This window comes from Stegodyphus dumicola, chromosome 2 (assembly GCF_044657685.1).
Source record: "Stegodyphus dumicola isolate Sdum_Otavi_A_Nest chromosome 2, ASM4465768v1".
Lineage (NCBI taxonomy): Eukaryota > Metazoa > Arthropoda > Arachnida > Araneae > Eresidae > Stegodyphus > Stegodyphus dumicola.
In genome coordinates, this window is record NC_140769.1 from 215,965,056 (window position 1) to 215,992,840 (window position 27,785).

At 34.6% G+C, this 27,785-nt stretch overlaps 1 protein-coding gene across 2 annotated transcripts in view; it reads right to left on the minus strand.

The window, feature by feature from the left end:
- The window catches only part of LOC118194422 (sodium-coupled monocarboxylate transporter 1-like), a 56,660-nt gene that overhangs the window by 3,516 nt on the left and 25,359 nt on the right, over positions 1–27,785 (minus strand). The window contains exons 8-10 of one of the 2 annotated variants that reach the window (XM_085810348.1): positions 26,887–27,041; positions 23,061–23,248; positions 11,840–11,937 (exon numbers count right to left, since the gene is read on the minus strand). In XM_085810348.1, coding sequence (XP_085666474.1) covers positions 11,840–11,937; positions 23,061–23,248; positions 26,887–27,041 — 441 coding nt within the window. The remainder of the gene's footprint in view (positions 1–11,839; positions 11,938–23,060; positions 23,249–26,886; positions 27,042–27,785) is intronic. The other variant, XM_085810349.1, reaches the window with a different exon arrangement.

Sequence of the window (27,785 nt, forward strand, 5' to 3'; positions counted from 1 at the left end):
ATCTGTTCCATTCTTTTGCAATTCTTCAGTTGACATATTCAATATTTCACGACCAATGAGAAATGAGAAATTTGAATTTAGTGTAGTAGCGCTGTTAACCCTCGTTTTAATTTCTAATAAGATTCGATCAAATACAATTTTCATTGCATTAGAAAATAGTTGAACAGGATGAAGTGTTCATGATTCGACCTATTACAACTCATCAAATTGCTTTTTGTGCTTTGGAATTCGTTTATTTGTCAAAATAAGTTCAATCTCAATTTTTTTCGGCTGCTGCTTTAGATTCTTTTATGCGATATGCCATAGGTATTTCTCTCACTTTTTTCAAAGTTTTGGTCAGACATTCCATTAATGCGATGGAACGAGCAAGAACAGTATCTTCCTTTTGAATTTCAATATTTATTCGATTGATTTCTCGAAGACTATTAGGCCAAATTATCAGGTTGATAAGAAATTCAAATTTTTTACAACATGTAGCAGATGTCCTGCTTAGTACTTTGATTCTGCACTAAGAGGATAATTAATTAATTTCAAGGATTTTACTAATTTAATTTTTACTTTCTGGTAAATTCGTTAGAAGAGCTCTCACAGCCACATATTTTGCCGACCATCTCGTCTGACTGCTTCCTTTTAAGTTGGTTTTTGTACATCTTTTTGTAATATCCCATCGAATATTGGATCCGACAAAAAAGCTAAATATTTAGGCTTCGGGGCAAGATGAGGCAGAATGCACGCCGACAAGACTCAAAGAGTAAGCCAAACATTGCACATATTCGGTCAGCTGATTCATTTCTGTAATCCTGGTTTGTACTCCGTTATAATTTACCGGCCATATTAGATCCGTTATCGTCAGATTGACCACCACATTATCCAATATCCAAACCATCAAGAGTCAGTTTTCCCACAATCCATTGAAAAATGCATTCTCCTGTCTTTTCACCAACTTCTATGAAATCAATGAAGCCCTCCTTTATTTCACACACATCACCACATATTTTTACGTATCGAATCACCTGGCTCATTTGTCCTGTATGCGACACATCTGGAATGCAATCGAACATTATTTCATAATATTTGGCTTCTTTAATATCATTTAAAATGCTATTGCAACTGTTTTCGCCATTATATTGTTACGAATTTGGTATTTAAAAAGCTAATGTTAGTTCAATTATAAATTAAATGGTTTTATTTCTCGCGCAGTGCAGCGCGTGACGAATATTAAAAGAAAGCTAAGCCGGAAAAAAATTAAAAATACAAGAGCGCGTGCATTAAATAAATAAATATCTCTTTTTGATTTCGAGAAAGTGCTGGAAAATTCTAGCGCGTGATTTTAAAATCTTATAAAAGGAGAAAAACATCTCAGTTTGTAGTAGTTGTTTAGTTTGTTGTTGTTTAGAAAACTACTGTTGTTGATTGTAGCGAATTCGCGGATTAGCGTTCTTTAGCTGTTTTGAATTACGTTCTATTGGACATTTGAGTAGTTAAAAGATAACTACTGTGAGATATTGTAATACTGCAAGATAATTTGAGAAAATTTAAGCATTTTTGTTGTGATAATAATAAATTTTTGTTCATTTTTCATCGGACTTGTGCATTCATTTCATAACGAACCCGTACGCACGCAACAATTTTTGGTGTCAGAAGTGGGATTTGAATGCCAATAACAAGAGCGATGGAAGAACAATTCAGGCAAATGATGACTGCATTTGCTGCTTTCCAAGAAAAGATGGAAGGAGCCGTCAACTCCGTTAAGGAAGATATAAAAGCTGTACAAGAGAAAATGGATGCTGGTCAAATATCCGTTAAGGAAGAAATGAAATTGGGCCAGGAATGCGTTAAGGAAGAGATGAAATACCTTAAAGACGAGATGAAAGCAGGTCAGGACGAAATGAAAAGAGAAATTACCTGCGTAATAGAAAATAAATTTGAGGCTATGGAAGGCAGAATAGACGCGGTTGAAACTAAACTTGGACAAATAGAAGAAAGAGTTTCTTCGGTAAAAGAACAAGTAGAAGAAAGAATTTCTTCTGTAAAAGAACATATAGAAGAGAGAGTTTCTGCCGTCGAACAACAAATTGATGATAGGGTTTCTGCTGCCGTCGCCAAAGAAGTTGACAGCCTAAAGAAGTGCATAGCGACGGTAGGAAACAATTCTGAAGGTTTTAAATTTTTATCGATGCCTGCTCGTTCCGTTCTGAAACTATCTACATATGATGGGAAGACCTCCTGGCAGGTGTATAGGACACAATTTTCTATCGTTGCGGATGCGAATGGATGGGATTCCCAAGCTAAGGCCTGTCATCTCGCCGCTTCTCTGAGAGCAGACGCAGCGGATATCCTGCAGACGCTTCCCGAAAATCAAAGGCTAGATTTCAAAGCTCTATCCGGCGCTTTGGAGCTGCGCTTCGGCGAGAAATGTTTAAAAGACTACAGTAGGCTCCAATTAAAATCTCGTCAACAGAAGCTCACCGAAACGCTTCAGGAGCTCGCCACGGATGTTGAAAGGCTGTCACATCACGCCTTTTCGGAGTGCCCGACAGAAACAAGGGAAATCCTGTCCCTGCAATATTTCATCGATGGCATCCGGGACCCTGAAATACAGAAAGCACTGCGAATGGCGGATGTTAAAGATCTGAAAAGCGCTTTAGTGTATGCCATGAAATTTGAGGCAGCCCAGCAAGCCACCCGTCGAGACCGCCATCCAGTCAGAGCTGCTCAAGTCCAGGAGCCAGGGGATCAAGTCACTGCTCGTCTAGACGATTTAACTAGACAACTGAACGCCTTGAGACAGAATATTGGTGACAAGAAACCGACCGTAAAGTGCTGGAACTGCGGTGCTGAAGGACACATCCGACGAAACTGCAGAACACCCCAGGGCACGGATGCTAAGACCGCTCCTAACAAACAGCAGGGAAACTAATTAGTGGCCATCTCGCGGGGCGGAGGTTGCCAGATCATGAAAAGCCCCAGTTTAAAGCGCTTCAGATTTCTGCAGTGAGAGGCGGCAGTAATGGACTTTTCATAATAGGACATATTAATGGAGTTCCCTGCAATATGACGATAGATACAGGAGCCAACGTTACCATCATCCGAAAAGATTTGGCTCAACAACTGGGAAGCAAACTTATCTGGACGCCGCCCTGCGTTACCCTACAGACTGTGTCCGGTGAGAAGATCAACATCGATGGAAAAGTAAATGCTAACATCACGTTTGGAAGTGCCGCTTACCATCACACGGCATATGTAGCAGAGATCACTGATTCTTGCATACTCGGATTGGACTTTCTAAGGAAATACAATTTTTCCTTGGACTTTAAAAATAACGAATTGCATTCTACATCTGAGGACATAGCGTTATTCGGAGTCAATGATGAAGTTAAATCTGTCCATAAAATCATAGCACAAGACAATATCACAATACCGGCAAGAACAGAAATTTAACTTCCTGGATCCATAGCCGAAAACAGAAATTTCCGCTACGGCATCATAGAATATCCCAATAACTGTAATAGCCCAAAAGGAGTTCTAGTAGCCTCAACACTCGTCGACCTATCCAGAACGGTTATCCCGGTGAGAGTCGCCAATGTAACTGAGAAGGGGAGAATTATTAAGAAAGGTGAAGTGGTTGCAGCATGTACTCCAGTAACCACTGTTGAAAGAAAGAGTAACATCCAAGAATCCGTGTCCTCAGAGAGAATTACATCGGAGTTATTGCAGAATGCGCAATTAAACGATAAAGAGAGGAATGCTGCCGATCGCGTCATTAAAGATCTTCAAGTTGTTTTCTCCCGCTCATCTTCTGACGTGGGTCGAACTGGTTTGACACAACATAGAATAGATACCGGCGATCATCCCCCGATCAAGCAACATCCAAGACGTCTACCGTTTGCTAAACAGGAAGAGGTGAGAACACTGTTAAATGATATGGAAGAAGGCGATGTCATCGAGCCTTCAGTAAGTCCATGGGCATCTCCCATCGTCCTAGTCAGAAAGAAAGACGGCTCAACAAGATTTTGCGTCGACTATCGCCGGTTGAATGAGGTTACGAAGAAAGACAGTTACCCTCTTCCTAGAATTGACGACATTCTAGACACTCTTTCTGGAAGCAAGTGGTTCTCAACACTTGATTTAAAGAGTGGGTATTGGCAGGTAGAAATACAGCCTGAAGACCGAGTAAAGACGGCATTTACTACGGGACAAGGGCTTTGGCAATTCAAGGTGATGCCGTTTGGACTGTGTAATGCGCCGGCAACATTCGAACGTCTTATGGAAACTGTTTTGAAAGGCCTTTCCTACGAAGCCTGCCTCATATACCTGGACGACATCATCATCGTCGGAAAGAGTTTTGAAGAACATTTAGAAAATCTTAGGAAGGTGCTTCAGAAACTGAAAGAAGCCAATCTGAAGCTGAGTCCCGCTAAATGCAAATTGTTCCGAAAGGAAGTGACTTACTTGGGACATGTCATTTCTGCAGAAGGTGTGCGCACGGATCCTGAAAAGGTATCAGCCGTTAAATCCTGGAAACGTCCCGAAAATGTCCATCAGCTGAGAAGCTTCCTAGGGCTTTGCACCTACTATAAGAAATTCGTGAAGGACTTTTCTTTCATCGCAAGACCCCTACACAAGCTGACAGAGAGCAACCAAAAGTTCTTGTGGACAAAAGAATGCGAGGATGCATTTAACAACTTAAAGGAGGCTTTAACATCTGCTCCAATCCTGACGTATCCTCAGCTTGACCGACCATTTATTCTCGACACCGACGCGAGTAATGAAAGTGTTGGTGCTGTTTTGTCCCAAGAAATAGACGGCCAAGAACGTGTAGTGGCGTACTGGAGCAAGTGCCTGTCTAAACCGGAGAGGAATTATTGTGTCACCAGGAAAGAGTTGCTCGCCATAGTCAAAGCTGTAGAACAGTTCCATCACTATCTATACGGCAGAAAATTCCTGCTCCGCACCGATCATGCATCATTGACCTGGCTTTTAAATTTCAAGAATCCTAAGGGTCAAATAGCCAGGTGGATACAGAGACTCCAAGAATATGACATCACTATCCGTCATCGTAAGGGATCATCACACGGAAACGCCGACGCCCTGTCTAGAAGACCTTGCCAAGAAAACTGTCGATATTGTTCCAGGGTGGAAGCGAAATACGAGCTGCTGACTCCGGTCGCAAGACAAATTACAACATCAACATCTGCTGATCGAAAACCGTGGAGTGATGATGAAGTCAGGAAAGACCAGCTGGAAGACCGCGACATTAAACCCATAATTGATCTAATGGAGTCGTCAAACAGAAAACCTACCTGGCAGGACATTTCTATCTGTAGTCCTACAACCAAACAATATTGGGCACTCTGGGATTCACTTCACATTCGAAACGGCGTCTTATACCGGAAATTCGAATCGGATGATGGGAAGACGTTCCGATGGCAGCTGATACTTCCAAGATCCCGCATTCCTGATGTCCTTAAAGAACTACATAACAGCCCTACGGGAGGTCACTTTGGAATAATGAAGACCTTACAGAGAGTTCGTGAGCGCTTTTACTGGAATAAAACAAAGGATGACGTGCAAAAGTGGTGCCGATCTTGCGATGCCTGTGCAGGTAGGAAAGGACCTAAGAGACGCAGCCGAGGCAAGCTGCAACGCTACAACGTAGGGGCGCCTTTTGAACGAATCGCCTTTGACATCCTGGGACCTCTGCCACGAACTGCTGATGGCAACAAATACATACTCGTTGTCGTTGATTACTTCACCAAGTGGCCTGAAGCTTATCCTATTCCTGATCAAGAGGCTGTCACAGTAGCTGAGGTAATGATACAGCACTGGATTTCCAGGTTCGGAGTGCCTCTTCAGTTACATTCCGATCAGGGAAAGAATTTTACCTCGGTAGTAATCAAAGAACTATGCAAACTACTCGGCATTGACAAGACCCAAACGACGCCGTTACATCCCCAGTCGGACGGCATGGTAGAGAGGTTCAATCGAACCATCCTTAATAACCTCTCATTAGTGGTTTCCAGAAACCAGCAGGACTGGGACAAGAAATTATCGCTGTTTTTACTGGCTTACCGCAGTGCTGTCCACGAGACTACCGGCTATTCTCCATCACAGATGCTATTCGGTCGTGACCTTCGTCTGCCTTGTGATCTATTGTTTGGCCGCCCTCCAGATGCTCCTTCATCGTCTGAGGAATATATTCAAGATCTCCAGGCCCGGTTTGAAGTGATGCACAACTTTGCACGAGAGCGAGTCAACTTGGCGACGGAGAAGATGAAGACCCGCTACGACACAAGAGCTACTGAACATCAGTTCCACGAAGGAGACAAGGTGTGGTTGTGGAATCCGACTCGACGGAAAGGACTTTGTCCGAAATTACAGTCACCTTGGGATGGCCCGTATACAGTCCTAAACAGGCTGAATGACGTCGTGGTTCGGATTCGTAAGTCTTCGAACTCTAAACCTAAAGTCGTTCATTATGACAGGTTAGCTCATTACTATGGCCATATTACGTAATGTAAATAATTGTAAATAGTATCAGACCATGGTCCTTTTTGTTTATAAATGTGTATTTGATTTGTATTTAGTATTTGATTTGCATTCAGTATTTGATTTGTATTTAGTATTTGATTTGTATTTAGTATTTGTTTTGTATTTAGTATTTGATAGCATTTGATTTGTTTAAGTTAGTTATTGCATTTATTGTTTATATTGTTTGATATTGTAATGTAATGTTTATGCCTCAGTTGCATTTATGCCACAGTTGTAAGTTTAGCTTCCTGTCCAGGGATTGTACTGCCCGGGACGTGCAGTCCTTGGGAAGGGGGCAGTGTTACGAATTTGGTATTTAAAAAGCTAATGTTAGTTCAATTATAAATTAAATGGTTTTATTTCTCGCGCAGTGCAGCGCCTGACGAATATTAAAAGAAAGCTAAGCCGGAAAAAAATTAAAAATACAAGAGCGCGTGCATTAAATAAATAAATATCTCTTTTTGATTTCGAGAAAGTGCTGGAAAATTCTAGCGCGTGATTTTAAAATCTTATAAAAGGAGAAAAACATCTCAGTTTGTAGTAGTTGTTTAGTTTGTTGTTGTTTAGAAAACTACTGTTGTTGATTGTAGCGAATTCGCGGATTAGCGTTCTTTAGCTGTTTTGAATTACGTTCTATTGGACATTTGAGTAGTTAAAAGATAACTACTGTGAGATATTGTAATACTGCAAGATAATTTGAGAAAATTTAAGCATTTTTGTTGTGATAATAATAAATTTTTGTTCATTTTTCATCGGACTTGCGCATTCATTTCATAACGAACCCGTACGCACGCAACAATATCAATAATTTCATTTTGAATTATCTTTGTTAAATATGATACTTGTCCCCTTTTTAGGTGTTCTAACTGGTACTTAAGAAGTGAGTTACGTTTGGATAGCATAGTCATTAAATTCAATAAATTGCCTTGACTAGGCAGAGGACACTTTGTAAACAGACTGCTAGGGGTTTCATCACACCCACGGAAAGAAAGACAGTTTGTTGAAAGATACAATACAGTATCCATAACCACCTGTAGGGTCTCTCTCCATTTTTCTTTCGTTGTGTGAATTAGTCGCTTAATGTCATGATCGATGCCTTGACACTGTTTCATTTGTTGTAGTCGAATTTTCCACTTCGAATGTCGAATCATGCACTCTCTGTGGATTTCAGATGCTTCGTGCTCAATTAACCTTTCTGAAGCTTTTTTTCAGTTAATTAATCCTGTAGTACACAATGCTGATGTAGCGGCAGTGTTTCTGGTAAATCTCACAGGGTGTAAAAAAAATTGCATTTTTAAGTTTAAAATATATAAGCCAAGATCTGTTAATCTTTTCATTATTTGTTAATGTTCTGTGCCACGATGAAGATATCAGATGTCTTCCACCACGTTCAGTGGACCTAAGGTCTACGTTTTCTGGATGATTTTCGGCTAATAATACAGCTTGACTGCTTAAGAAAGATCTTTGCTGATCATTAATTTTTTTCTGTAATTGGCCAATTACCTGGGTCCGACAAATTAAAAGTTTTTAAGTCTTCTTTCTGCTACCCACACGCACCTAAATGAGAAAATACTTTATCTCCTAATTTTATGTCCTCTAGATGTTCGTTTGAGGTCGATGAAGAAGGTTGCTCTCTCAGTTGCTGAAATGTAGTCTGAGGATGATACATGAAGATTCTTCATCTTGGTCATTCAAATTGCAAGAAATATCAATATCTTTTAGAATCTCGGCACCATCGGAAATTGCTGCAGGGTCTGACGGTTCGTCTTTTCTGTGAAGCCTTTTTTTCATTTTAGCTGCAATTTGTTTTCTCTGTTCGGTTCTATCTTTTGCTCTTTTTCTATATTCTGCCCCTGAGAGTTCTTTCTAGACGCTCTCATGATTTCTTTTACCCTAAATAATATACAACATGTAATTTTATTGCAAAGGTACTCCGTAAACTCCTTGGTCTACCTTAATAAGAAAACTTACCTTAATAAGAAAAGCTAAAAATCGATGTAATTACACTCAGCAGTCTTACGGTCGCGTCGCGGACGCGTACGCCAACTAAATGGTTACGTCTCGCTTAATATGGTGAGGAATACTGGAAGCAGGCATGTTAAAAGAAAATGAGAAAACAGAACCCCCCCCCCAAAAAAAAAAAACTTTAAAAATTATAAGAATAATAAATTCATTTTTAAAACCTATGTTGTCGACTAGCTGCAAAAAACCAAAACACCTTACTTAATTTCTGTTGGATATTCTCGACGTACATTAATTTGAATTATTTCATTAGTTCAAGGCTAATTTATATTGGGTGTTAGAAAAGAGTAACTATTTACAATGCTTCCCCATTTATTTCGAAAGAGGTGTCGATATGAAAACAAGACCCTCTATGCTATCGTTCTGTTTCTCGTTTGAATATCCCCGCCTAGAGAGAGGACAACAGAGAGACTCAGACGTCATTTACAGGGACAAAAGACCAAGGAGTTTACGGAGTACCTTTGCAATAAAGTTACATGTTGGGTTTGGGAGAAGGGCAGGGTCGTCTGACGTTTTCAGTGACGCCTGGAGTCCCTCTATTGTCCTCTCTTTGATCTTATCTTTAGAGTCGTATTCGGCTCATGGAGGTAGGAAAGGGAGGAGGGGCCATTCCGCGCTAGAAGTGAAGCACTGCTTTGAAGCTTGGGTCACCAGACGGGGTGTTCTTTGTTTACATTCAGAAGCTCGCTTGACAAGATTCTGATAGTATTTCGACACACTACAGTTCCATAGAAATCGAAAAAGGGACACTCTCGCATGAAAGAAACATTCATAGTGTGATGGATAATAGCAATTTGTATAGTTTACTGACATTTACGCAAAAATCACATCTTGGTTATTTTTCGATAACTAACAACAGCGATTTTGATTATGAATTTGTTTTATAAAATTCTAAGCTGTTGCACTACAAAAATGTAGATTTTAAGAAAATTGCTAAAAGAGATCTGCCAAAATTTATTTTCTAGAAGATTTGAAAAGTTTGAAACTTGATGGCTAAATGTAAATATAAAATTATGTATGTTAAAATATTTGTAATTAGGCACATAGATCAGATTAAGTTTTTATTAAATAGAGTAACGCATGCAAGGGCTATCTGCCTAAAGAGAGAGATGCCATCGTGGAGGAATTTTGAAGAAAAACTGACCTTTGAGTGGGTAATAAAAATAATACTTATAATTTTCATTCAAATTATATTCATATATATTTTTATGTAAAACTTTCGGGTGTATGCTAAATTAATGTAAATTACTTTACACGAAAAATATAGTGAATGCACAGAAATTAAAGATTTGCACATGCCGGAAATGATAAATAGGAAATATGTATGGGTATTTATGCATGTGCTTGCAAAAAGCATGTATCTGCCTTTGACAAAATACTTAAATATTCATTAAATTATTTATAAATGTATTTGAAATGAAGAATTTATTCACTTATAAACAACTGTGAAAGTACTGTGAAGAAATCTAATGATTAAATGTATCTAATTTATAATGATTATAAATGTTATCTAAATATATAATAACCTTAATATTGAATTGTAAACATAAATTGAAATCCTGTTGACAAATACGTTATAAAACTATTTAAGCAAGAATTGTTCGTATTGGAAAGCAATCTGTTAAAAGGTATTGTAAAGCAAATGCTATAAGATGCGCACTTAAGAACGTAATAAAGAGTTTTGGAATATGTATTGTTGAAATGAAGGGTAAAAAAAAAAAAAAAAAAAAAAAAAAAAAAAATCTGATAAGTATAATTAAAAGAATTATTCCCTTTAGATTTTATAATAACTCAGTTACAAGTTTTAAATAATACTTTAAAAAAAAAAAAAACTTATTTTATTCCCTTTCAGAAATGTTCAGAGAAAGTCAAATGCTATTTAATACCTATTTAATTATTAGGAATTAGCGAAATACTTATTTAAAGTATTTCGCTAATTCCTAATAATTCTCTAATTTAAAATGAACCGAATAGAGCATTAATTATAAATTGACTTACATTTTTCGATTTAAAAGAAGCCAAAAAATCATGTCATATTTAAGAAAGTATTTTAGGAGAAAAGAAATAATGCATAATTTTAATATTAATAATACAATAAACTTTGATCTTAATTTTTGTACCTTAACCGAATAAAATCGAATTACCTTATTTTTTTTTTTTTCTAATGTAATTAACGAAAACTTGTGAAAATATTTCATTCAAATTAAACCATTCTGAGAAAACTGTCCTGTGAAAAGTATAGCATTTAATTCAGTTCAGAATGACATGTTGTTTAAAAGTATGTTGTTTTCACATACTTAAAACTCTGAAGTGTTGTAGAAAAAGAAAATATATACATTTATATGTATATTTGCGACCTAATTACAAAATATTTACACCCGAACGCGTCAAATCCCATAGAACTCAATGGTAAATGACCCAATGTTTTGATCACCACGTAGGGATCGCCTGTGCTTCAGAGCAGGGTACGGAGAAACTTGTTTAGGGCGACTCCTTCTTACTTCCTACCTCCATGATTCGGCTGTACTTAGCTTACTTTTAACTGTTTGTTCCATTAAAAGGTTTCCGAGTAATTAATTATAAATATTCTTAAAAGAGGTTTTAAACCTGGGTTTAAAACTACTAATGTTGTACCAAAATTTTACAACATTCCAAATACGATCCAGAGCCACGCTTGAATTTGCCGCCCGGGGCACAGACCCCCTAGATCCGGGACTGTTTAACTATATTAAACACGTATTGTAGCGTGCGTATGGGTTCGTAATAAATTGAATGCACAAGTCCGATGAAAAGTGAATAAAATTTATTCTTATCAGAACAAATAAAAACAAAATTGCTGAAATTTCCTCAGAGATATTAGTGCAATATCGCAATATTTCACAGTAGTTATATTTTAAACTACTAAAACGTTGAATAGAAGTCAATTCAAAACACTGAGAAACGTAGAGAAAGCTAATCCGATCTCACCGCGAATTCGCTACAGTAAACAACAACATATTTCTAAACAACTGAATTGAGATGTTTTCCTTCCGCTTTTATAAGCTTTTTAATCATCACGAGAACATTCTGGTATTTTTTCGGTTTATCTGGATAGCAAAAGAGTGCAATTACGAGATATTTATTTATTAAAATGTTGAATGCGCGCGCACCTGTATTTTAATTTTTCCGTCGTATCTTTCTCTTCAAATAAGTCTCGTGCTGCACTGCAGGGGAATATAAATAATTTTAATTACAAATTTTACTAAAAATAGCTAAATAAATACAAAAATCATAACAGTATTATTACCTATAACAAGACTTGCTGCATAACTAAAGCAGAAGGTGAACAAGAATCCAATAGTCGGTATCCACATGTACGAGATTTTGTACGGAAAAAATGTTTCCCTATTAAAGAATAAATATATAAAATTTAAAAAATGAAACATTGATAACTTTATAAAACATGACATCGTTGCAAAATGTAGTACAGATGCTGGATTTGATGCATTCAGGTGAGTTACTTTTAAAATAATAATAATATCGAGCTTTCCATTTTATTGCAATATATGTTTAACCTAATAAAATGTATGATGTCAAAATCCAAGCTGTTTATGATGCTAAATTCTAGATTAAATTTTAATATTGAGTATTTGAAAGAAAATCTTTAATTCACAATGCGAGGATAATAAATGTTTTGCATTCTTTAATATCGCTTCTTTGTTATAAAACAAAATGAAGAAAAAACTGGAGGAGTTCATTTTTTAATTATCGCCCTTCCCCAAAAATGCTCTTTTAAGTTTAATATGTCTTTCAGTTGAGATGGCTCATGTGGAATAGTGAAAGATTTTACAAGATTCTAAATGAATATACATTTAGACTAGCATGGGAGTGTTTTATACCTTCTGCATATTTGAAAAGTATTACCAGTTAGCTTTACATTTTCTTTTTCAATTAATATATATAGCATGATTTATAAAAATATTTAATACTTGTATCATGAATTAAATGCATTTTTATTGAAATCAGTCAGATTAAAAAGTTGAAAAATTATTCTTAAGAACTGCATCCGTTCTTTTTAAATAGTTTAGTCAATTTATTTTAATCAGTAGCAGACAGCTTATATTTGAAAGACAAATACATCTCGTTGTAACGAAAGATTTCCTCCAAAAAATGCCTTAATAAAGTTCGAGGGGGGAAGGAAATACATGAGAGAGGTACATTTACTGCAGGTAGTAATCAGCACCCAAATCTACGGTTTTCTGCCAACGTTCTGGCAGTTTTCAAAGCCTTCAGCCCAGAAACTTAGTGGCCGCGAGTCCAAAAACAGATCAACCTTATTTTGGACATCCTGTGCAGAATGCAATATAGCACCAGCAAGATGTAGCTGCAGCCGCACAGTCGGTATAGTGGTCAGGGAAACTGACTGCGATGCCGAAGGGCCTGGGTTCGAATCCCGGTGAAGGCATGGTTGTAACTGTCCGTCCCTTCATAGGAAAGGCGATGGTGGACCGCCTATTAGGTGCCTACATAATAAAGAGACCACCACATACGGCCTTGTATAGATTAATGGATTAGGTTACATTTGTAATTGTTCACAATCTGCCATTGGAAGAAAAAAAAAAAAAAGATGTAGCTGCAGGTGAGAAAAGAAGCAAAAGATCCAATTCGAGACCGTACAGAGTTCAGCCGGTGCAAAACGAATGCAGACACATGTGGTCTTGCATTATCTTGATGGAACATTACCATTTCATACCGGAACTCAGTTCGACGTTTTTCCTAGACAGCAGCATCAGCATCGGACTAGCGTCTCGATACACACTTTACTGTCGAGGCTCTACCTTTTTTCACATACTCTTTGTGGATAATACCAAGGCAATCCAACACATACAAAGCATGATCTTTTTGTTAGTCAAATTGCGCTTGGCGACCTTACCGACCGGCTCCTCCGCCGTAGACCAACCTTCTTTTCGGTCTGTGTTGTTGAAGTAAATCCACTTTTTATCACAAGTGACGATCCGGTCCCGAATTTTGCCCTTGCGTTGATATTCGAGCGGATTAATGCAGGCCCGATTTAGTCTGTCCTTATCTGCTTGAGTCAGCTCATGGGACACCCAGCGATTGAACTTGTACGTTAATTTTATGCGATGCATAGCGCGATTAATTGGCATGGCACTAAGGTCTATCTCTTTTGGCAAGCTCTCGAGTAGTTGCATACTGAACTTCTTTTACAAGTTCTCGCAGGCGGGCCTCATCGACATCAGTCGTCACCATCGAGATAGATAAGGCCTGCGCGCTGAGTTACTACGTCACTGCTAGGGGACCGGTCTTCGCGCAGTTTAGCTTCCTTGCTAAACACCCGTTTTTCTAAACCTATTCTATGAAATTGGTATCTCGTACTATAAAATCAGTGTAAAACAAAATTACAAGCGGCAATATAATGTTTTACAAAGCTTATACAAATATGAAATATTTTCATTTTCTTTAGTTGGTATTTATTTTCAAAACAAAATTATTTGAGAATGGTGTCGTGCTTTTAAAAGCAAATCATTTCTTTGAAGAAAAATTGGTTTTAAAATTCAAGTAGCTAAAATTTTTACTTTGATTTTTCTGCACTGTCTTTGTGTCTCTCGTTGATTCTCATCACCGCATCAAATTTTTTTTTGTTTCACCCACTACTTTAACAAAATGTTTGCCAGTGGGAACACATGTTATCTCTCATTCTATAATTATTGCATATTTTTTATATCTATCATATTAATGTAGCAGGATTATAAAACATCAAACGAATGCAAGAGACTACTTAATATTTAGACTAACATTTAAATGCCTTATATCAGTCAGAAAATTTTTCTGAATGTAATAAATTACTAAATAGTCTAGTCTTAAAATTATTTCTTACTTACATATTGTATGTTAATCTGTATTACAGTTAATGTTTTCCTCTTAATGCTACATAATTATTCGACAGAATCTGTAGTTAAATTGAGATAATGTTTATTACATAGCTCTGAAGACTATCAATATTAAAATTCCAAATAAGACAGGAAAAAAGTTTTTTAAATAAAGTTATACACAATTTTTTTGAAAATATTTTAAAAATATACGAAATACTTAAAAAACTTTTAGAAACTGAAATTTCTTGCAAATATTTGCATCATACCTATTTAACTATAAGCGTTAGCTCTGTTCTGAAAATATTTTTTCTGTTAATATCCACATGAAAAGAAAATATAAATCCTAACATCATGTTCAAAACTTTTCTGTAAGCAATTTTTTTAACTTAACTTACATAGCTTTTGGTGGTGCCACGTACTCAAATTAAAGATTGTAATTTAAAAGATAATTAAAAAATTGTTTTTAAAATTGCATTGAATTGAATACAATGAAAACAAGTATGTCTACATATGAATTCAATTACTACTGCTTCTTCAATAACTGTACATTTTTAAAAATTTCATTTTGCAGTTTCGCAATTTAATTACCTTAATATGAATCTTACATACATTACTTTAGAAACTTTTCTATCATTCTCAGAAAGATTTATATTGCATAACAAATTTTAAGCAAACTGATTGCATGATAATAACATTTATAAAAGTGAACAGAATCTATATTAGCTAAACATATGCATTTAAGTTTCATCATGATAAAATGATATTTAACGATTTGCCAAAAACATTGATATTTAAATTTAGGAACACAGAACTCTGTCAAGAATCAAATTTACTCTGCATTTGATATTCTACATATTATGTAATGAAATAAGTGTTATGCTTTTAACCCCTTAGGACAGTTATTTCATATAAAATTAGTTTCCAATTAAAATAAATAATCATAAATTTTGCTGACAATTTTTATATTACTAGTGTTAGTAATTATTACAAGAGATGATGCTTCAGATGTCAAAAGTAAACATAAATTCAATTCTTAAAACATAATGGATAAAAAATTACAACTTATAAAAGCCAACAAAAAGTTTGCTGAGGGTCTCTTAACCGTGACGTCACAAGCCAGTTTCGTTTCAGAGCGCAGGCCTTATCTATCTCGATGGTGACGCATCAGTAGACCAGGCAGAGCGCTCTGCTTCTTAAATGTCAATGCTTGTTTTTGAACTTTCGATACCAAAACTTCACACTGTCATATGATACAACATTAGTACCTAAAGTTGTATACATGATTTGGTGACATTCTGTACTAATTCTAAGCATTGCCTTTTTGCAACGGAACTGAAAGTAAATGATGGTTCTAATCTGGTAGCGTGATAGTTTCATTTCAGACACCTTGTACTTAATGATAACGATATTTTTTTTTTACAAATTTCACAATACAGCGCTCTAAAGCAAGTCTCTTTTTTACAAATCCCAAAGATCGTTTGACAAAATAAGATTAAACAGGCCAACGGGAACTGTTTGCACAGATAATATTTGCGGTGGCGAAAAACTTCCGTTAAAAACCCGGTATTACATATTCTGCCAAATGGAAACACACTCATATGAAAAGTGAAACACTGCATTTACAACAGATGACATTTAAAGCGAATCAGTGCAAAATCATTTTTCAAGACAAAATTATAATTAACAAATAAATTGAACAAGAAAGCACTTAATAATTTACCTTAATTCTATATTAGACTAGTATTTTTTAAGTAATAGAAAAAGTGATAAAATTCTAGGCATCTTCGTCTTAAATTAACACTAATTAAACAATCTGACGTGTACACCACATGACTTCCTTGTACGGAATATTAAATTATGCGCATTTTTTCTTGCATTTCATTTAAACTTATTGGATTGAATTAAATCTACTTCGCCGACAGCGCATAAACCACAATAGAATAAATGCATTCTTTAAAATTCACTCTAGTATTTGTTTACCATAGCGACACTCTGGCGCTAGATTCACTTAACAGTATTATATTTCGTTCATATTATAACTCATAATGCACAAAATTTATATCATTTAAAGAATAGAATTATCTAATCGTTGCAACATGTTCTATTCAAATACATATTCTATTCAAATAAAGCTAGAATGATGTATAAGAGAAATTAAGCAAACAAAACAAAAAAGAAACAGTTTTTCACAGACGATTGATTATTTCTCATTCAATTAATTCGGTTTTCACTTCGCGAGAAGGCAAAAATACATAAAAACTCAAAATATCTATATTAAAAATTACGAAGTAAATCTTAAACACTTATTTCCTCGAAAACATTCCAGAAAGGATTAAGCATGATTTAATTGGCAATAATAAATGAAGGCGTTATCTTTGTTGCTGCGAAGCTAAGTTTCTCTAGATTGGCAACAAATCCACTATTCTGCTGTTTCAAATGTAAACAAGCAATGGCCGCCATCAAAAACATTATTAGGCTTAGCGGCACTTAAACAACTTTAAAATTGTTGATAATTCTAAAAATATTGCATACAGATTTACTAAAGGCATAAAGACCTTAACCGGAAGATAAAAACAACATAATTCAAATATTTTTAAAGCAAAAAATGTACAATTTACAAACATATAAGAGTAAAGAAACTGAGATCACTGAGCCGGGTAACAGAGTGGATATAGATATTTAAATATATTTATATACGTTTGGTGCGGCCGATTGCAACCAAAATACGAGGTGCACATCTACATGTTATAGCAGTCCTATATACAAAATTTCAACGTTCTGAGGCTACTCGTTTTTGAGTTATGCGAATGCGAGATACGTACGTACGTACATACGTTCGTACAGACGCCACGAAAAATTCTCTTCAGAATTCATTTTAAAGCAGTTTTATGATTTTTTTGGAGGAAAAGAGTTTTTTATTCTGTCCTTACGTACAGATATCACGCAAAAACATCGTGAAATTTTGTTGGATAGCGGTCAAAATGATATTTTCGTTGAAATATGCTGCCTGAAACTTTTCGCGATTACAATACTTCCTTTTTACTTCGTACAAGGAAGTAAAAATCATATGCCATTTAGTGAGTGTTCTGAAAATGTTATGTCATATGTTTTTAAATCCTACTCTTTGTATTCTGTTATTTTTAATACTTCATGTTTGCTTAAAAAACAAAAAAAAAACAAAAAAAAAAAAAGGTGCCACTTTGGTAGACGGTTGCACTAGCGATTTACTTTGCCGCAATTGTTGGCGCGGTTTTAACAATCCTCAGCCATCTTGAAAAACGTTATTTTAACGTATCTTGCCCATAGCAAAGTATTCGAAACTTTAAAAAAAGGAATAAATATTGTTAAAAATAATAGATTAATTTTTTTGTTGAAAACGTTGTTTTTTAAGATGGCAGGCAAATGTAAATAAATACATTTACTACTAGTATAAAATACTACAGTAGGTTTAAATTATTACTTTCATATAGCAATGAAATAGAATAAAAACACCGTTATAAAAACATTGCGCCAACGTTTAATTGGATTAAAATATTACTTAAACTGAATATCGAATTAAAAACACCATACCAACGTTTAAAAGAATTAAAATATTAAATTCAAATACTTTAAAATAAGTAAATAAGAACGCTTCGTATACTAGAGCTAAAATGACAGCAATTAGAAGTTTACTGCCGATAAAAAAAGGAGGAATGTCTAATACTTCTTTTACCGTTACAGCGGTTATTTCTTCCACCGTGAACCCTAATACCATATACGGCCGTCCTCAGAATCGGCTCTTTTAACGATTTTATCTGTGATCCACATTTCTCGCACTTCGTTGAAGAAGCAATTAGCAAGGTTTCCTCCAAAAATTTAAAATAAATTTCCTCTGACCCTTGTAACAATTTATAAATAAATCTTTGATTAGGAAAGCCAGGTTGTCCAAAATAAGGTCTCAAAGGACAATTTTTTGATTCCGTTCTTGGTACTTACCAATAACAACATTCATCTTCGAAACGGACATGTCCATTCGCTTTGAAATCCAAGGAATTCGAAGACATGAATAATAAAATTTTAAAATGGCGCGGTAATGCACAAACATTCAGTAACCAATCAAGGAGCTGATTATAGCTCGTTAATGCATAAATATTCTGTAACCAATCAGGGAGCTGATTACATCACGCATAGAATTAAAATTGTTTAAATAATCATACATAATAAAATAATTTAAAAAATGCAAAATTGAATTGTATTTTAATATTAAACAGTCATAAATAATGTTTAAAACATTAGATTAAATTTATAGATATTAAAAACCAATTACTTTTAAAGCAAGGTGATGTCACTGATTACGTCATCCACAACATAAAATTATATAAAATATCATTAACAATAAAATTTTTACTTCAAATTAAAACGCAAAATTAATTTGATTTTTAATATTTAGAAGCCATAATTAATATTTAAAACACGGAATTTATGCATAATAAAACGCATTATTTTTTTAAATAAAATGACAACAAAGTATCGGTTACCATAAAAAATATTGTATATCATGTGAGCATAAAACTTCTTACTTATGCTAGGTACTATTCCGTTTTGAGGACCGTAAAAAAATTGCAGTGAAAATGTATGCGTAAAAGCGCCAAATCTAGCAAACGCGCCCATGTCACAGTGCGCCAAATCTCGCGTACACTCTGATTTCAAATTGCCTGAGTTTAGATAGTTCTATATTTCTAAGGAGGCCATTGGAATACTAGTTTAATTTTTTAATCCCTTTTACTTCCTTGTACGAAGTAAAAAGGAAGTATTGTAATCGCGAAAAGTTTCAGGCACCTTTTTTTTTTATGGCGGCCAATGATAGTTTACATTTGAAACAGCAGACTAGTGGATTTGTTGCCAATCTAGAGAAACTTAGCTTCGCAACAACAAAGATAACGCCTTCATTTATTATTGCCAATTAAATTATGCTTAATTCTTTCTGGAATTTTTTCGAGGAAATAAGTGTTTAAGATTTCTTCGTAATTTTTAATATAGATATTTTGAGTTTTTATGTATTTTTGCCTTCTCGCGAAGTGAGAACTGAATTAATTGAATGAGAAATACTCAATCGTCTGTGAAAAACTGTTTCTTTTTTGTTTTGTTTGCTTAATTTCGTTTATACATCGTTCTAGCTTTATTATAGTACTTGAATAGAACATGTGACAACGATTAGATAATTCTTTAAATGATATACATTTTGTGCATTATGAGTTATAATATGAGCGAAATATAATACTGTTAAGTGAATCTAGCGCCAGAGTATCGCTATGGTAAACAAATACTAGAGTGAATTTTAAAGAATGCATTTATTCTATTGTGGTTTATGCGCTGTCGGCGAAGTAGATTTAATTCAATCCAATGAGTTTAAATGAAATGCAAGAAAAAATGCATATAATTTAATATTCCGTACAAAAAAGTCATGTGGTGTACACATCAGATTTTTTGATAACGCTGTGGATTTGAGAATTGCCCAGTGACGAAAAGTCTGCAATAGAATTTTTTTTTTTTAAAAAAAGGCATCATTCATTATAGAAAATTATGTTTGAACAACCAACGAGATGAAACAATGCTTTAGCGATAACTCGGTAGCCACTCAGTTATGTTTAGCCTTTTTTTTTACTTCCTTGTGCGAAGTAAAAAGGAAGTATTGTAATCGCGAAAAGTTTCAGGCAGCATATTTCAACGAAAATATCCATTTTGACCGCTATCGAATGCAATTTAACGATGTTTTTGGTTGACGCCTGTACGTAAGGACAGGATAAAAGACTCGTTTCCTCCAAAAAAATTATAAAACTGTTTTAAATTAATTCTGAAGAGGATTTTTCGTGGCGTCTGTATGAACGTATGTACGTATCTCGCATAACTCAAAAACGAGTAGCCTCAGAACGTTGAAATTTTGTATATAGGACTGCTATAACATGTAGATGTGCACCTCGTATTTTGGTTGCAATCCGGCAGCATCCAAACATATATAAATATATTTATATATATATCCGATCTGTTACCCGGTTCAGTGATCTCAGTTTTACTCGTATACGTTTGTAAATTGTACATTTTTTGCTTTAAAAATGATTGAATTATGTTGTTTTTATCTTCCGGTTAAGGATTTTATGCCTTTAGTAAATCTGTGTGCAATATTTTTAGAATTATCAACAATTTTAAAGTTGTTTAAGTGCCGTGAAGCCTTTTTTTTTTTTTTTTTTTTTTTACCGCGGCCATTGATTGTTTACATTTGAAACAGCAGACTAGTGGATTTGTTGCCAATCTAGAGAATTTTAGCTTCGCAACAACAAAGATAACGCCTTCATTTATTACGGGGTCAAGGCCTAAATCTTTGGCAGGAAGACTGGACGCACTGCACAACTGGAAGACGTACATACAGCTATCTCCCGAAAGTCAGCACTGAACGCAACATTGCAATAGCTCCTCTTACGGCTTATATTACGGGACACGGCCCATTCCCGACCTACTTCAATAGACATGGCATAACAACCACGGACATATGCGCCTGCGGAGCGGAAGGCTCCCCAGACCACTATGTTTTTGAATGCCATCTGACAGCAGGAAATCACCTCCCTCTTCCTATCAACAATAGTGAAGCTTATCACCGCTTCCTTATAAAGCACAAACCGGCAGTAAATACAATTTGCAAAGTTGTTAACAAGCTCAAGAGAATGGGCCAAGATTTGTGCTCTCCTCATTAACCAAAACTCTCCAGACATGATACACTAACTAAGTCAGCATGCAGTTCCACATTCTCAGACACATAAGACTACTCCTAAAATTTACATAAGTCCCTATTACAGACACCTTTCAAATAATGCACAATCAAATGTATTTAACATTTCCTCTTCTGTATATGCATAATACTATTTTTTTTATTTTTATTTATTTATTTATTTATTTTTTTTTTTCCCTATGAGCGTGTATTTTGATCCTATTATTTTGTAACTGTATTTTTGTATCTGTATATTTAATTTGTATTTTATTAGAATTTTATTGTGAATGTGCAAAATTACCATAGCAAATTGCAACAACAAATGTCAAAACGGTAAAACGAATGCAATCTGCCCTTGTATGGCCATGTAAATGATCTTGTTAACATCCTAAAAAGCTCCCGAGGCGGCCTCTTGAGGCCCCAGGGAGTTGTTCCTGGTTAGTGGAGGGCGCGGGACACATGCCTGTTTACCTCTGTTAGACATCAGGCGTCCCCGTCCTCCGTTACCAACCAACCAACCTTCATTTATTATTGCCAATTAAATCATGCTTAATACTTTCTGGAATTTTTTCGAGGAAATATGTGTTTAAGATTTACTTCGTAATTTTTAATATAGATATTTTGAGTTTTTATGTATTTTTGCCTTCTCGCGAAGTGAGAACTGAATTAATTGAATGAGAAATACTCAATCGTCTGTGAAAAACTGTTTCTTTTTTGTTTTGTTTGCTTAATTTCTTTTATACATCATTCTAGCTTTATTATAGTATTTGAAGAGAACATGTGACAACGATTAGATAATTTTATTCTTTAAATGATATAAATTTTGTCTATTATGAGTTATAATATGAACGAAATATAATACTGTTAAGTGAATCTAGCGCCAGAGTGTCGCTATGGTAAACAAATACTAGAGTGAATTTTAAAGAATGCATTTATTCTATTGTGGTTTATGCGCTGTCGGCGAAGTAGATTTAATTCAATCCAATAAGTTTAAATGAAATGCAAGAAAAATGCGTATAATTGAATATTCTGTAGAAGGAAGTCATGTGGTGTACACATCAGATTTTTATATAAATTTTAAAGATCTGGATTAGTTATTTACTCTTATGCTTCCATTCAGTTATGTTTATCCTTTTTATATAAATTATAATAATAAAAAAATATTATATGAAATTAAGTTTTTATCTAAATTAAAACAATAATCTTAGACAGTTATTTACTATTATACTCCTTCTTGCGTTAAGGTTGCCGCAATTATTTTTGGCAGCACTGGCATCAACAATAGTTTGGCGATTTTTTACGGTTCTCAAAATGGAATAGTACCGGTAATGAATATTAATTTCTTTTATAGATGACTGCATATAAGACAACACTTGTTCTAAATTCTGAGGGAAATTAGTGTGAGTCTTAATAAAAAATAGGAATGCGTATTAACGCTAGGGAAGCAAGCAAAAAAGAACTAGAAAAGTTTATTAGTGATTTATTACGTTTTTAGTAAAGGTTCAGAAATTCAAATTAGTAGAAAGCGAGAATCATAACTTTGCTTTGAAACGTACGGATTATAACTTTTTTATTTATATATTTTTAAATTTTATTTGAAATATTAGATGAAAATAATTTTATACCCCATAAATAATTGTTTTGAATGAAGGGTTACTTTTTCAATATTACTTTACTGTATTAAGAACGCCGTTATAAAAACATTGCGCCAACGTTTAATTGGATTACTTTACTGTATTATTACTGTATTTTGATCTTACACCTGTAATATTAATATCAAGAAATTATATCATATATGATTGAATATGCAAGCATAGAAAACTAAACTTTCTGTTTTGCTTAAATAAAGGGGGAAGAAAGGGGAACAAAACATTTTAAACGAGAGCATTTACTTGGAAAAAATTTCGGATGCTGCAAAGGATGAATTCTGATAAAAACTGAAAATTCCTGTGTCATTTTCTGATAACGAACAGTTTTGAATGGAAAGTGGCAATATTTTGTAGCTATAACCACTGAGACTGGATCCGAAACCAATCCAACCTGACATCGCACATCCTATGACAAAACCAATCAAAGAGCCCTGAAAATAAATAGAAGTTATTAATTTAAAATACACTTTTTTATACTAAAGGCTTTAAAAAAGTCAAAAATCAAAACTATAGGTAAGGTGAAGTTAATTTTTTTTTTCCTCTCCGTCTTCGAGGAAAAAAGCGCGATCTGAACATGAAAATAACACTGAACAGATAGTCATAACGTATATTAAATGCTTTAACGACAGCTGTGTTGTTTGAAGGAAGGTTCTTCGTCCATTCCTGTATGTTTTGCATTGTTGTCCCGTTGAATGGGAAAGATAAAAAGTTTTTACGAGTTCACAATAAAAAATATAACGGGCCAAGTAACCTTTACTATCATCTATTCAAGTGTTACCTGTGCCAAAGTCTCTTCCAGCCAAATGTGTATACTAAATAAGTAAGTATTGGGTAGTGGTAGTATAAATGTTTCATAAGAATTTTCGATTGCTAATCTGGCGTGATTTTGGGAAAGTGATGATTAATTGTTTTATCAGCATCCGCAATATTACGTAAAACCTGCAAGATAGTGACAGAAATATTTTTAATATGTTAAGTGTGAGATAAGTTTTAGAATATATGAATGTAAAGTTAAAATTTCTCTTTTAAAAAAAGTTGGGTTTTAGAGAAATCGCAAAATTTAGCAGGGAAAGAGAAGCAAACAGAAAACCATTTACGACAAAATATTAACTGAAATCCAATTTGTCACTTTCAATCAAAGTATTAAGAACGTGTGTATATATTAAAAAATATCAAGAAAATTTGAGAGATTTTCTTTAAACTGTGAACTGAATGCTAGATGAATCGATTCTATAGTAGAGAGAATATAATTTTTTAAATTTTATTTATTCCATCGAAAAGGACACCAACGAATGTATCAAACGAATCTAGAGCAAAGAGGACAGCTTTTCTAAAACAATTCAGCCTCAAAATCCTTATCAGCAAATATCTGAATTAAAGGGCTATGGGAAGCCTATTCTAGCTTCTAGCCTTTCTTTCAACTGCAGTATTGTGATAAAGGGATTTCAGATAAAAGGAAATCGTAAGCAGCAACCAAAAGATAATTCAAGTTGTTGCTGGGTAGGATACAAGCAACTGCTTCAATGCTGGATAGTGAAGGAAGAGCTAGTTTATAGCTTTTTAGGCTGCGTTTAATAATTATAGCTGTTCCACTGCCTCTGTTATGTAATCTGTCTGAGCGATATATATCGAAATTGGCAATTTTCAGGCTGTCCGTACTTCTAAGATATGTTTCATTAAGTAATATAATGTCTAAATTGTTAGTTTTGATATAATGCTTGAGCTCAAGGAGTTGTATAGATATGCCATTGCAATTATGAGACATAAATTTAGCATAATTTATATGCTTTAAATTTTGTTGTGATTTGAATAAGTTTTAAAATACATTATCGTTTTTGGTAAAGATCTTAACAGCATCCATAGCGATGTTAATTTTTCGAGCTGGGTCGCTAGTACTCCTGCATCTTGTGTAGATTTGATACAGACATTTTACTAATTCGGTGAACTTTTCAAAATCCTCCTCTTCGGGGATTTCTTTCCCACTTATATTTTCCTACGAGAATTATTTGAATTTTTTGAAGATGCTGCGGGAGCAGCTGGGTATGATTGCTTGTTAGCCGTAGTTGAATTATTTTCTGATTGGCTGTGAGAAGCCGAACTTTTTGAGTTTTCTTTTCCTGTTGAAGAGGATTTCGTTATTTTACTAGAAGATTTGCGGATAAGTGCCTCTTCATTTCCCGGTCTCTTGGGACAATCAACGCTGCAGGCTGGATGTGGCCCTTTGCAGAGTATACAGGTAGCGACTATGCTTTTATCATTTTTAATAGGACACTGTACAGTTTTATGAGACTTCAACATCTAACACAACGTGGGGGGTTGTGGACGGCTCTCTAAGTATGGCCGTATCTCTGGCAGTTGAAGCACTGCTTGGGGGCCCGGCCTGCTCTTATAAGATACAATTTGCATGCACAATGTCTAAGATTTTGCGTATTTTCCATATACCTTTTCCTGCGTCAATACGTGGAGCTTCAATGTAAAATGTGGGTAGAGCCTTGCGATATCTTCTCTGCCTGAAACAGTCTTCAGACTAAATTAGTCTCGCCATCTCAATGTTTCGGTTGCATTTTACGTCGTCGGGTTCGTTGTAGTCGAAGTTGATATCAGAGGAGCTAATGAGTCATTAGTTCCTCTGCTCCTGACATTCGAGAAGCCTTGATGACAGACACAGTGCAGATTGCCAAAATCTCTTGACACTGGTCGTGAAGTTTTGTATCTTATAATACCAAATAGAGGCGTTACAGAACAAGTTATTGCTCTTGCAGTGACATAGCATGCCGTATCATACTTCGTAAACTGTTAAATAAGTGACTGAGAGAAAATATGTCGGTAATTAAATATAATAAATGAATGAAATTCATAGATAAATAGATAATATAAGTTTCTACTTCTATCTATTCATTTATTATTTTATATTTTCGCTTCAAGAATAGAATATTTATGCGCTTGTAAAGAAGGATTTAGAAATTTTGGAAAATCAAAAAGTATATCAAGTATTATTTTTGGAGATTTTAGCACCGTATCTATAGCGTTTTAGGATCTGATTTTTAATCATTGTGTATTTTTAGATAAATAGCTTCATATACGACTTTTTCAGAAATATTATGAGTTCAGGATTCAAAAGTCTTATTTTTAAACCTCATGCGTGCACTGTTGCCCATTAACTTGTAGAGTTTCCTTACTTTGTAATTCTAAGTTAATCTAAGAACTGATAAGTGAATAATCGCTTAAGTTCGGTGACAAGAAACAACAAGATAGAAGGGTAACTAACCCTTTATTATTCCAATAAGATTTAAAAAAACTCCGCCTGGGAGTGTACAAACAAAGCCCGCACTTGGGCTTGAACTTAAAAGACTAAAAATTAAACTAAAACTAAAATTAACTAAAGAAATATAGCCGAAGCTATCAAGATTCAAATCGAGTTGGCCCCTTAACTTATTTGACTACGAAGCTTGGCAAGGGCCTGAGTACGGCCGAGCGTAATAACAGCTTTGAGAGAGTGGCCAAAAAGGCAGGCGCGCGTAAATCAGAAACTCTGATTCTCTCTGACTCAGTGAGTAACTTCGTGGTTTAAATTCCGCTCCTCCTCATTGAATATTCAGCAAGATTCCAAAACTACGTTCTGGCCAGAAGTAGTTAGTTGAAGTTAAGAATTTGACAGGAAAGGAACTTTAACTTAAAATTTAACTGTTAATAAAATTAACATAATCCTTACAAACTGTTGTGAACTTTCTTGAGCTTTTACTTTCTGTATACATAACCTGAATTCACTTATATGTAATATACATTTTCAATGGTTTGCAATACGAAAATTGAAATATAGTTTTAAAGTAAACTCCCAAATTATTGGATTAATACTGGAGACGATTTTCAGAGTTAGCTCAAAATCCTAGCCAATCAAAGGGCAGTTAATAAAACACGGGACAGAGGAATTCTTCCTCTAATCTAGGTATTGTAAATAATTATAATGTAACTATACAAAATTTTTTAATTGTTCAATAAGGAACAAAAATGCAAAATCAAGGAAATATAAATTAGGAATAATTTTCGAACAAAATAAAATTAAATGTACCTTTTCTGTAGTTCTAGTGGTAATAATTCCAAGCAAGAAGATAGCTGCAACAGGACCTTCCATGACGCCTAAAGTGACGGTCGCCATTTGAGTAAGACTTCCAACATGCGCCATCAAGAAAGTTAGCATTATACACACACTACCGTATAGAAGAACTAAATAAAATAAAACTGTCAAATAATGCGAAATACGCAAGTAAGGTAATTAAAAAAATTATCAAATCAGTGAACGTATCTGTCTCTAAATATAGTATAGTGAAAGCTAGGAGAAACATTTGTAAAGAGTTTTACCTATACATGTTTTAAAAGTTTTGTAGCGTCTTGTTTTATAGATAATTTCAAATATATTGCAATTTATATCACGTACATTGAAGTTTAAAGTTAATTTACCATATTAACTATAATAATACCTCAAAAATATAGAAGGGAAAGAAATTTTTTTTAAGGAAAGTGAGGAGATCAAACACTTACACTATACGCACGCAACTAGACTGTTCCATCATCTAATTTCGTCGTGCGCGTTTTGAAAACATTTCGTTTTCTTCCAAATTTCGTTAGTTTTATATATGACTTCCGTACTTATCTACTGAGATTTATTATTTTTTTTAAATGGATGCAATTATTATTTGGAGAAATCGTTGGAGTTATTAGCAATTTGGAATCAGGGCAGACTGAAGAAGAGAATATCTCAGTATTTCTAAGCACATTAAAAACAATATAAGCATGCTAGAATTTTCGTTCTGAAAGCTAGAAAAGATTGAAAATGGATAATAATGGCTTCATAAGATTAATATTTGTTTATAATGGCTGTCCATAACAGGTACTCGACAGTTACGCCTTTACTTTAGGACAGGGTTTCTTAAACTTTTTGGTGTGGGGACCCCATAATGTTTACGAAAA